This window comes from Oryzias latipes, chromosome 4 (assembly GCF_002234675.1).
Source record: "Oryzias latipes chromosome 4, ASM223467v1".
Lineage (NCBI taxonomy): Eukaryota > Metazoa > Chordata > Actinopteri > Beloniformes > Adrianichthyidae > Oryzias > Oryzias latipes.
Genome location: NC_019862.2, coordinates 2,618,929 through 2,631,703, shown reverse-complemented (window position 1 = coordinate 2,631,703; position 12,775 = coordinate 2,618,929). Strand labels below are relative to the sequence as shown.

General features: G+C 37.1%; 1 protein-coding gene across 4 annotated transcripts in view; it reads right to left on the bottom strand.

Annotated features, from left to right (window-relative positions):
• The window catches only part of sbno2 (strawberry notch homolog 2), a 68,133-nt gene that overhangs the window by 44,312 nt on the left and 11,046 nt on the right, over positions 1-12,775 (bottom strand). For all 4 annotated transcript variants that reach the window (XM_023953940.1, XM_023953937.1, XM_023953938.1 and 1 more), the window contains exons 2-3: positions 8,988-9,217; positions 6,167-6,243 (exon numbers count right to left, since the gene is read on the bottom strand). In XM_023953940.1, the coding sequence (XP_023809708.1) occupies positions 6,167-6,243; positions 8,988-9,095 (185 nt within the window). In that variant the 5' untranslated portion in view covers positions 9,096-9,217. The remainder of the gene's footprint in view (positions 1-6,166; positions 6,244-8,987; positions 9,218-12,775) is intronic.

The following is a 12,775-nucleotide window of genomic DNA, read 5'->3' as shown; positions in this document are numbered from 1 at the left end:
CATTCATCCTTTCTTTCATACAGGTCAGTCGTTCTGGTCCCTTTGCAGAAAAACAGCCCCAAATCATGATGCTTCCACCCCCAAGCTTCACAGTGGGTAAGGTGTTCTTGGGATGCAGTTCAATTTCCTTCCACCTCCAAACATGACAAGTGACATGTTTGGGTTTTCACTTTGGTCTCTTCTGACCACATGACATTCTCCCAATCCTCCTCTAGATCATCCAGATGGTCACTTTAGACAGGTCTGCACGTATGCTGGTTTAAGCAGGTAGACTTTTGGAGCACTGCAAGATTGGAATCCACGAAGATGTGGTGTGTTACCATAGTAACCTTTGTTACTGTGGTCCCAGGTCTCTGCTCAGGTCTTTGACCAGTTCCTTATTGTTTTTAAGATCATTTGTTCCATTAGGTGAGATCTTTCAGGAAGCTGCATGTGGAGGAAGACTGTGAGTTACATTCTTCTATCTTTAAATGATTGCTCCAACAGTTGATGTCGTCTCTCCAAGCGGCTGCTTATTGTAGAATGGTTCATTCCAGTCTTGTTCAGATCTGCAATCTGGTCCCTGGTGTCTTTTGACAGCTCTTTGGTCTTGGTCATGGTGGAGATGTTGCAGTCTGACTGCAAGGATATGTATTTATATAGATAACAAGTTGACATTATTACAAGTAACACGTGGGGGATCGAAGAGCTTCTTAAATAAGTAACAAGTTTGTGGGGGACAGAATTCTTGTTTGTTTGTAATAAATAAATATGATTTATAGATTTATAGATCACAAAGGCTGTTGATTTAGTGTACTGCCAGCAGATACATTTTACACAGTTTATTTAACTGTTTCAGAAGCACCTCAGCCTAAAGTTCACAAATCTGACAAACTAAAATGAAATAAGTATGACTTAAAATAATTTAAAAAAATTCTTCTTCATCCAAAGACGCAACATGGAGGGCAAAAGAACATGTTGGACCTCTGAGCCTTAGTTACAGACACGGACTTAGATAAATATGGCGACTTGATCGGACAGACCAATCAGCATGAACCCTTTTTTCTGTGATTGGCTGTTTGGTAGCACAAACATCATGCTAAGCTCAGAGTTGATAAAGAGAAAGCAAGATTCAAGACAACACGTCTGAAAACAGTTGTGTTGCAAACGCAAAAATGTCATTTGAAACCAAAGAAAAAGATTTTGAAAGCAAAATACATTGATTATTTTTATTTGCAGTTTAGAAGATTTTGTTTTAAAACTGAACATTTTGTTTGCAATTTTAGACATTTTGATTTCCTATCTGGGAGTTTTGCTCTTAGTGGCACAAATATTACTTCATAGATAAATACTTATTTTCTGCACGTTACACAATACATACATAAAGCTCACATATTGTGATTTCCTGGATTCTTTATTACGTTCTGTCTCTCACAGTGGAACGGTTTCCAAGACGAACATTACAGACCAAACTCTGCTTTTAAAGTGGAACAATCAGAAAACCCTAGAGTCACAACCATCCTCTGTATTGGTTAAGCTTAAGCTGAGAAGGATTTTAGTATGTTTAGCTTTGAGAAAGTTTGACATGAGATTTGCAGAAGAGTGTGAATAATTGAATATCACACAGAAAAATATTGCTTAACATGGAAAGATAGGGAACCCAACATGTATTTAAGTTGTAAAAAAAAGAACGAAAACCTGCTTTTCTCTGAGTTACTGAACATGAATGTCTTCCAAGAGGTCAGCTTTAACTCTATAGATGGATTCATGTTTACAGAAAAATGTACCACCAGCACCTTCATGCAGTAAGGAGGTCAGACACTTTAAAAGGAGACTGTTTTAATAGCTTTAAAAGAGACCAAATTGCTTTGAGTGACAAAGAAGCACTTGGACTTGCATGTTAATTCTGCTTCACAGAGGATGGATGGGTGATGGTTGGCTACACCTGTGGTAATTAATGCAGGTTGGATGAGGGGTGTTTAACTAGTCAAAATGAAAACGTATTGAGTTTAAAATGTTTCAAATAATTTATGACACGGTCAACTAAATAGCTCTTTGCTACATATTAAAAACTTGATGCTGGAGTTTACTAGTTTTTTATTTTAACTGTACAGTTGTGATGAAAAACAACTGTTATTAAATCAATTTGATTCAATTAAATTTTATTTATATAGCCCAACTTTACAACAAAGTATTCTCAAAGGGGTTCATCACTTAATCCCTGACAAGAAATATTTTTACTCTACAGGATTTGCACTGTCTTGCTTGAAAACTATACTGACTGCAATTTTTCTGAGTGAATGAGACAAAAAACAACAAACAATGTATTGGGAAGGGGGGAATAATAAATCATTTGTTTTTCTCACAATTGTTTAGACTACTTTGAGTGAACCAGACTCTAATCACACATTAAACCAAGAGGTTTCTGTGGTTTCTTCAAGGCAGCTACTGGTTCCACCGAAAAACGTCAGCAGATCTGCAGTCTAATTGTTGCTTAACACTGGATAAACCAAGTAAGTGGGGTTTGATTTGTCAACCTTTTTGGACAGATGATACAAAATAATGTGTTTTTAAAAACATTTATTTATATAGAAAGACTGCAAATAGCATTTCAAATTCACCCACTTGGGTGTGTTGAATTGGCCTCTACACGCGTGTCCTTAGCTCCTGCTAACCTTCATTTTCAGGGCTCATTGCTACATTGAAGAGCTCTACAAATGCCTCGGTAAACATGTCGCCATGTCTGGGCTCATGGGATCATTCGGAGACCCTCCCAGTACGGTGAAATTCACCATCTATTGCAGGAGCTGCGTCAGAAGGACTGCCACCTTCAGTGGTACTTCCCTTTCTCTGTGGCCCACTTTGATGACTTCCTGTCACACACAAGTCCATGAAAGAAGACAATAAAAAAACAGAAGGCGAGAACCTGTTTGTTCTTGAGTCAATACCAACAATAAATGCTGGAACATAATTAAGCTCGGGGGAAGCACAAGTACCAAAAGGCTTTCCTCCATGTTAATTTTGGAATGTACTTGCTGATCACATACATCATCAACACTACCAATAGAATTGATAATTGACATCTTGATGCTATTTGTCTGGCTTTGTGGTTGCAGCAAAAAATAATAATATTCAAGGAAACAATGTTTGAAACTGAAACTAAATTTTGAAATACGTTTTAAAATGACAAGAAAAATTAAATAATTCCTTCGATGGACTGGCAACCTGTCCAGCGTGTATCCTGGCTCTGCCCAAAAGTAAATGAGATAGGCTCTAGCAACACTTTGATCTGAAGGGATTGAATGGGTTTTGAAAATGGATGCATGGAAAAAAATCATGTCTTTAAAATTTTGTGAGTAGTGTTAACAACTCACAATAATTTTAAACCATTCTATTCCATTCTTTTCTTCAAAAATGATTCTACACTGATATTACAGTCACATGGGGCATGTGACATGCATGTAGTCTACGGTGTTTACACTGGACTGTTTCAAATAGCTGGTGAATTAAAAGGGACGGCATCCATTCGTCACTACCAAATCAGAGTCCCTAATTGGAAAAAGTTCAACCTGCTTTGACTTTCAACATTTGTTCAATGGCTGCGTGTTTGTGTGTGGACCCCGAAAACTGTCGTAGAAACTTTCATTGAAAAGAGTTTTGAACGCGGAAGCCTTAAACTTTTTACTGAAGTGGTTGAGGAGAGGGTAATCATAGCTTGACTGCTTCCACAAGAGGAAATATCTGGTTTAATATTGGGTTTAAAAATGGTCTGAGCTAAGTTGATACTCCCCACTCTTACAATATTTAGTGAAATTGTGACTAAGTTTAATATTGTAGACAAATATGTTCCAAAGTTACAGATATTTATGACCTCGGTTTCCTCCCAGTGTTTTTTCAACCGTTTTTTACCCAACCGCCACCACAGAGTGCAGAAAACCATTACTCATTTTCCTTTTCATGTTTGTTTTGGTCTTTGATTGTTATCTGTCCAGTTTGTTTCGTGATTTGGTGCACAGATAAGGGGGCTGCTATTAAGTGACAACTTTAAATTATCTTGCCTTTTCCTATATTCACATGTAACAGAAATTGAAAAGATTTAAATTTTTCTTCTTATTTATGTTTTACACCAGTTGACTGTTGTGATCTTAACAATCCAATGAAATTACAATACATAAAACTATATTTTTGAATTTTTATGTAATTAGAAATACTTCTCTAAAAACTAATGTTGAAAAATGGCTGCATTTCATATTCTCAAGAAAAAACACCTACAGAGATAAATGATGACAAAACAATAGGTTTGTGCTCTCTTTTCTGGTATCTACTTGAGCAGAGAGCAACTGAAAGATGTACAGCTAAAAAATAGTCAGATTGCCAATCAGTTAGAACAAAACAGCTCATAACAGCTGTTTTTTAGTGTTGTGAGTTTTGAGAACCAAATTGAAGACACTGTGTTAAATTACTGTTACATGAGGGTCTTGACAACAAATCTACCAAATAGAAAATTATATCTGGCCACGAATTTGACTCAAAACAAAAGATACATCAACTTTGTTGTACTATAACTATAAATAGTATGACAGGAAGTGAAGTAAGTAGATTTCCTTCAAACTAGATTGGTATCACAAAATTTCCCTTTCAATAAACCTGGAACCCACTCACTGATCCGTTAGGTCAGTGGTCCCCACCCTGTTTTAGCCCACAGACCAGTTTAACATCAAACAATATTTTCATGTTCCCAGTTTGTGTACACGTCCAACGTTATTATGTTACCAGGAAATCTATTTTTCCCATTAAAAAGGGGCTAACATTAAGATAGTTTAAAAAGGCCTGTAGAGGTAAATAATACATAGAAGATGAAGATTCAATAAAACAAAGTTGTTGATTTGCAAAAGTTATTTTTGATTTGTGAGAATTCAGTATAGCCAAAATTACAGGGTTTTGCATTTTTGAACTTCCACAACTCAATTCAGGTTTAGATTATCCTTCAAGGCAAAAAGATTTATCATAGTTAATTTTCTTTTTTTAATCTTGATCGGTTGTGATTTTTTTTTACACAACAGTAGTTTCTGTGCTAAAGTGTTTGAATTTAGCTTTGCTGTAGGAGTTTTTACAAATCAGACACTTTGTTTTATTGAATCCTCATCATCTGTAAAACACCTGCAAACAGCTAAACGAGATTTTATACATAAACATAAAAATTTCTCATAACCCCTTAAGTGGAAGCTTATAACTGGATGCCAACTTCAGCTTCGTCCAACTCTTAGAGTGTGGCGGGTAAATAAATTTAAAACATTAAATAAATAATATATTTTAGTGATTTGCTGTTGGTTGGGGATTTCTGTCAAGCAGTTGGGGCAGACAGTTTAAGAAGGAATAGCGACCACATTCATGACGTGACCGGGGTAAGCGACGTGATATGCGCCATGACAGTCATAAAATGATGTGCTGGAAAGAGGATCTGGTAGTAATAAAACTTCCTTAAGCATCAGGTAAAATACATAAATAAAACTGAGTTATGCTTTTTTTTCCCGCACGGCCCAGTACCAAGTGACCCACGGACCGGCACCGCTCTGCAGTCCAGGGGATGAGGACCACGGATTTAGATCATTTAGCGAGTTGACCTTCATTGAGACCGTGTGAATATTTTAGACAGATGTACAAAACACAACTTAACGTATAAACACTACTACGGTTGTTTTATTAAAGACTGATTTTCTTATGACTCCATTTGCCTCACAAACTGTAAGTTCTGTAGTCACTGAGACAGAAAAAACAACAGAAATATGCAGGAATGGTAATTCAATGAGGCTGCAGAGAGAAGAACAATTACATTTGTAATAAACTGATAGTAATGATGATAAGGATCACTAAAGGTCTGTGACGCAAAAGAGGCACATCTGTGTGTTATCAGAAGATCTCCCAGCTGCACTACTGCAGACCCAGTACATGCATTTTTGGTTTTAGATGACTGAAACAGTGCCATATATGTATGTATGTATGTATGTATGTATGTATGTATGTATGTATGTATGTATGTATGTATGTATATATGTATATATATATATATATATATATATATATATATATATATATATATATGTGTGTGTATGTGTGACAGATATATAGTATTCAACTTGCTATATTTGTGGGGTGTTGTCAATATGTCTAATTTGTCTAAACTTACTGGTTTCCAGACTGCACAGGGCCATGTATACTGTATCCATTTTGAGAAGAAGGACCCCAGGGGCTATATATTGAACTCTGAAACACACAAAACATAACAGATGTTAAAATCAGATATCCAAAGTAACATTCTGGACAGGGTTTTCAGTCTACACTGCACTCAAATAGGGGTCCGAACTCTATACCCTATCAGTTGTTTTGAAGGAGATGGACTCTTGGTTTATCCTGTTTCACTTTGGCAGAATACGCCCCGACATGATTACTTCAGACAAAGGTTTCACTTTCATGTACCGGTTTTAGAAATTCTCTGGAATTTTAGTCACGAGATGATTACAACAGATGCAGGAGGTTGTTGTTTGTGACAGTAAATAGTTTTTAAAGGGACTATACCATGAAAAATAAACTTTTTGGAGCTTTTACAGGTATTACAATGTTCCATCCTCACTATAAACAACCCCAAAGTGCTACTTTTATTCATTAATGCATCTCTGAGTATTCCTTTAAAAGCCCCTTTCAACCCATGAAAATGAACGGGTTCTCCCATTGTGACGTAGACCAGTGAGACCCTAACCCTAACCCTAACCCTAACCCCTAACCCTAACCCTAAACCTAACCCTAACCCATTTTAAACACACAATATCACATATCTTCCAATTGTGTCTCCATATCTGCTGGTTGTAACAGGTGCTGGTTACTATAGACCAATGTTTTTCAACTGGTGTGCCGTGGGAAATTGCCCTCATTCACTGATCTAAAAACATTTCCCATCTCCAGGATATCAGCTCTGTGTTCATCCAAACAGACCCTAATAAAACAATGAGTAGTTAGGAATATGAAAGATCATAAAATACTTTTTTCTTTGTGTTCATTTGAATCTATTAAAGACACTTTGATAAGAATGACGGTACAGCGATTTAGCTGCAGCTATAACTGTTTTCTTGAAAGTCCCGCCCCTTTAACTGTCTCCACCAATCATTCTTGGAGGCTTAATCATATGTCATCAGTCTGACCAATCAGAAGTGGTTAAAGTCTTCACTTCCTTGTTCTGATTCTGGTCATAAGTCTCTCAGTTCCAACAAAAATACCAGCTAAAGCTCGTCTTTAGCGGTGTAGCTTTCCACAAAATCTGGTGTCAGACCGTGGAACAAGTAAACAAAACAAAGAAGCTCAGAGACGTCAGATTGTTTGCGTTCGCCGGCTATTTGCACTACATCTCCCATGATGCATTCGGTTAAAGTGATAGCGTCTTGAAACCACAACAAACACACATCAGTTTTTACATTTTTTAACTTAACTTTTTTTTTTACATCTTTTAGAAAAAACAGCTGCAGCTTCCAGCTTTTTCTGCCACAATTATCACAAAAATGTATGTGAGATTGCAGAGGGACTGTAGATCAATACAGACTATGAGTTTCTCCTTTTTTTTTTTTTTTTTTGGATGTTTGTGTGCCGCAGGATTTTTGTCAAGGTAAAAGTGTGCCGTGGCTCAAAAAAGGTTAAAAAACACTGATATGGACGCCGGTCTCTAATAAAGGCCGGCCCCTTTAGTACCCCCCCCCCCTTCCTTGCAGTGGCCAGAGAACATTGTGGTGAGGAATCTGAACGTCATATGGGGTCAGACTTAAATGTTTCCGAGGATGGCACAGGCAGATGGGTGATATTGAGAAGATGGCTGCAGAAACAGGAGCAAACAAGAGAAGGTGCAAAGAAAGGAAGCGAAAAATTAGAAGAACTGGTTTGAACATGGATTATTGAGCAAAGACAGAGGGGTGCGCATGTCTCCAGGAAAATTATCCCCATGAGAGCGAAGAGGATTTTTGATACGGATATTTATGATGCTTCAAACAGAAATGAAACGTTCACAAATCAGAACTTAATACAATGTTCTCATCATTTCAATAAATCCTGAATTGATTGAATTCATCTGGTGTTGTCTGCCTTTTGTGACTGAGTTTCACATCAAAATGAACCTGTCAGCCATCACCATTCTGTCTATAAGGGAATAAACACTGGTCTCGAATAAATGCCAGACTGGCTGTCAAATCTTTTGAAAACATGGTGGGGCTACTTAAGGCAGATACACAATATGCACATCCATCTTATTTAGGGTTATGGTTATCTTATTTGGTTGCTTGTTTTTGGGTAAAATGCAGACACGCTGCCAAGGCCGGCTCTAGGTTGACGTCATGAAATGGGCATATGAAATGAGTTCACAAAAATAACTAAAATTTCATAAATAATTTGTTCTTTTGTGCCAAAGGTAATATATTATCATGTATATGGATACAGTTTACTCTGAAAGGCTTAAGAAAAGCATAATATGAATAATGGATTGGATTTAGCTGCCCTTTTCCAGTCCCCCATTGTGTCCATTACTCATTTACTCCTTATTCATACTTGGTGATGGCAGAGGTGTGGCTGCCAGTTCATGGCTATGTTCCCTCTGACCATCACCAGGATCATTCATGCACATTCATGCTGGTAACGTTAAGGGTCTCAGTTACCATATCAATGCTCGCCATTGATATGGTAACTGCCCCCAGTACTATTGTTGATTCCCCTCCGGGTAGCCTTTCACCTTACCAACAGAGCTACCCCGCTGCACCGCGTATTGGTACATAACCTTTAAAGTTTTTTTTTTTGTCACACAAGACATCTGCCCTGTTTTACGGCTAAAAACAAAATATACTATTAGGAGTAAGTTAGGATTGTTCATGCAATTCTCTGAAAATTTCCAATTATGTAATGATCATAAAACAAAAGCACATATGAATATTTTCCATCTGCAAGATATAAGTGCATTTAAAGCCCAAGAAACCTACCTCTGTGTTTGACGGGGGCACAGAGAACATGCTGCTGTCCAGTTGAGAGTCTTCTGGATGCAGATAGTTCTCCCGGTCCATGGCAGGTGCTGAGGTGAGGGTTGGCATCAGACCACAGCTTTGGACATCTCCACCAACTGACTGATGAAAAGGACCCCTCTTACCACTACAGACTGTGGCGGGCTGCAAAGGAGACAGCACTTTTAACAACGGCAAAGCCTCTCCATGACCTGTGGAAGGGGTTGGGAGTGGAGGAAGGGGAGAAAGTTGGAGAAAAAGTCAGTCACCTTTAAAAGGTCCTAAAAATGAATCTCAGACACACACTTCAAAACAAAGAACGTTACATTCATTCAGAACTTTACCTCCAAAGCGAGTAAAAAGCTAGAGCGACAAAATCAAAAGTTAGAAAAAGTTCCACATCTTTTGAAATATTGTAAAGTGAAATAACACATTTACTAAGACATCCTAAAAACCTTTACAAAAATAGAACTATGTTACAATAACATTGGAAAACATTGATTTTTTTCTTTAAATGCATATTTATAAAGGTTGAAGGGAAGAAACACTTAAACCTTCCTTCTGATATATTTCAAAGGATCCACTTTTCTTTAAGAACCAGATCTATCCATCCATTGTCTATACCCTTATTCTGGAGGTCATGGGGTTGCTGGAACCTATCCCACTACTCTTGGGCAAAGGCAGGGTTCCTCATGAACAGTTCTCGAGTCTATCGCAAGGCAACTTAAGAACAGACTACCACACAAACTCACATGTGAGAAGCAAGTCTTGGTCACCAATTAGCCTAAGAAGCATGTTTTTGGATGGTGGAACCTGGAGTGCCCAGAGATAAGTCCACGCATGGGCAGCGAGAACATGTAAACTCCACACAGAAAGGACCCTGCTGGAATTTGAAGCAGGACCTTCTTGCTCTGCAAGAGTGCTAACCACAACACCACCGCGCAGAACCAGTTACAGTCATAGCACAAGAAAAGTTAGTTCATCAAATTAGAGATGCAGCAATGTAGAATTTAGTGGTTTCACCCACAAACAACTTTAGAAAAATCGAGCAGTGACATTATAGTGAAGTTATATGATTGTATCTAAGGCCAACAAAGGCCGAACATGAACGTATAGCATCACAAAAGGTTAGACTGGTTATACCAGACCTATCAGGCACAAACTGAAGGTTTCTACATTGTCCCAAAGCCTCCCACTCAAGTCTCTTTATTTTTCTTATGGACGTAGCTACAGGTTCCCCATTGATCTGGGTTAACAGGTATTTTATATCCTTTGCATTACTCATTATATCTTGCAGTTTTGGTTTTAATGTGAATTGTTTTTAACAACAATTCACAATAACAGTTATGTCCAGGTGCCACACAAAGAAAGTAACCAGGCAAGAAAAAAAATTCCAATTTTGGTAGTTACAACAAAATGTATTCAATATTGGTCTGATTCAACATACAACATGCCAAATGGCATATTTGTTTGCTCTTAAAAAACAAATACTATTTAGAGGAACACTAATCCCACAAAATGATTTTCAGCAACAAAACCATAACTTTTTTTAAAATGACAGGAGACAAATACAGGAAAGAGAAAGAAAACTACAACGTTATGGAAGGGTTTGTGGTATGGTTTGGGCTGATTTAATGAAAAGAGGCACGAGAGATGTTATTTTATTGTGAAACACTTTGATACCCTGAAGGTGTGGTAACATGCTGTTTAAATAAAGCTTCATTCATTCATTCATTCATTCATTCATTCATTCATTCATTCATTCATTCATTCATTCATTCATTCATTCATTCATTCATCCACCAAAGGTGGACTAACAATGGGCTGGTTTGTGGTAGTTTGACAATTTTGCTGGGTGACCCTGTATCATTCACTGTAATGAATGATACAGTGTGGATTTAAAAGGTGACAAACTAGGTGACAAACTAGTCACCTTTTGGAATCAAGCAGATGATTGTTGTGCAAAAACATGTTAGCCTCCAAACCCACATGTCTCAAGAAAGCCTCAGAGGAAAATCAATAAGGAGAGGTTCAAGATATCTCTCCTGTAAATCCTCTCAGTGCTGGAAAACAGCAAAACAGGCAGGTATGCAGAGGTAGAGAAAACCAGAAATGGGGTATCAGTTTGTGGAGGAAAAGAACAAAGCAAATATTATCAAAACTGGAAAAGAAATACTGATTTTTGTATTTCCATAATACAGACTTCAAATAAGGTGTCTGATTATTATGTTCCAACAAATTGTCATCTATATTATTATAATTCACTTTGAAAAACTTAGCTTGCTTCATACCCCCTGTATAAACATGCATCATGTGGCAGGTGAGTTACATAAAAGCTTCAGTTGTTAATCAGTTTCCTAATCCTGTAAAGGCAATATAAATCCATTAAGCTAATCCTGCCTGAATATTTCTCTTGTTGTGAAAAGTATAAGACGTTCCTGAAAATGCCAATGTCCTTGTTATGAATTTCTTGAATACTGTAGAATACTGGAGAAAAAAGGGAGCGCTACACTTCAGTGAGACGGAGTCTGAGATTTAAATGACGGCGTATGAAGATTATACGTCCATCAAAAAAGTAATACGGCTGCATCATCAGCAAAAGAAAGAGTTTCTGCTTGTAGTAGAAGAACAGACAAAGTAAACAAACAAGTTTCTATCTCATTTTCATTTTAAATCATCTTAAATGAATTAAATCAAGTAATTAAGTTAAATTTACCCAACCTGATTTCATACGTCTATCCAACTCAATAATTGTTTATACAAATCAAACTACTTCTTGAACTCTCATATGTATAAGTTTGAGGCTGCAGATATTCTCATTTTTATAACATTAAAATGAATGATACAGTGTGGATTTAAAATTTATATTAAGTGTTAAGTTATCATGACTATGACTTAAACTTCAGTTTTTGCGACACCATATAGCACTAGTGGTGCTAAATAATCTCATCATCCTCTTCCTCCCTCTCACTCATGGTGCAGAAAGAATTAAACATAACAGGACAAAATAACTCAGCAGAAGACAGTAAAACAGCTACAACTAAACACATTCTGTCAAAAACCCACACTTAAACCCAAATCCATCCAGACGTACAAAGGGAATGGTATCCCACAATTCCTTGTGCTGCCAATTTATCAGCAGCACCATAGTAACACCTACTTAATTGAATTAATTTGAATGAAATTAAAATAACTGTCTGAAAACTACGTATTATTTTTAAGTTGACTAAACTAAAAAAAAAAATGATTTATCTTACCTGAAACAAATAATGAATTTAGATCAACAAAGTTTCTCTTTCCAACATCCATATGTGGTCTTATCACCTTTTCATGGTGGAAAAAGTATTATCTGAGCTTCTTCATCCACTAAATCATCTTCAAATGGACACGCCATGCTGCTTCATCTCTCTGTAAACAAAGTAACCTTCAACTAAACCTGCTCCAGACCAGGTTATGTTCAGAGCATGAGTTGCTATGGCAACTTGACATACCCTGAAACATACCTCCATTTCTGGAACCCAAAGCTAATTTTATCAACTTCCTTAGCCTCAAACTTACCTTGGTAACTAGCATAACCTGCTTTCTGGAATACCCCCTGGACTGTTGGATGATTCTGTGACAAATGATGCTAAGAATCCTACAGAAAGGATGGACTGTCAGATTCTTGAAACTTTTCAAATGCTTTGCAGAAAAGATCAGACTCAATTTACCTCTGCTGTTATAAAGTGCTTTAGTAGCAGGATTCCACATGCACTTACAAGAGTGACAAG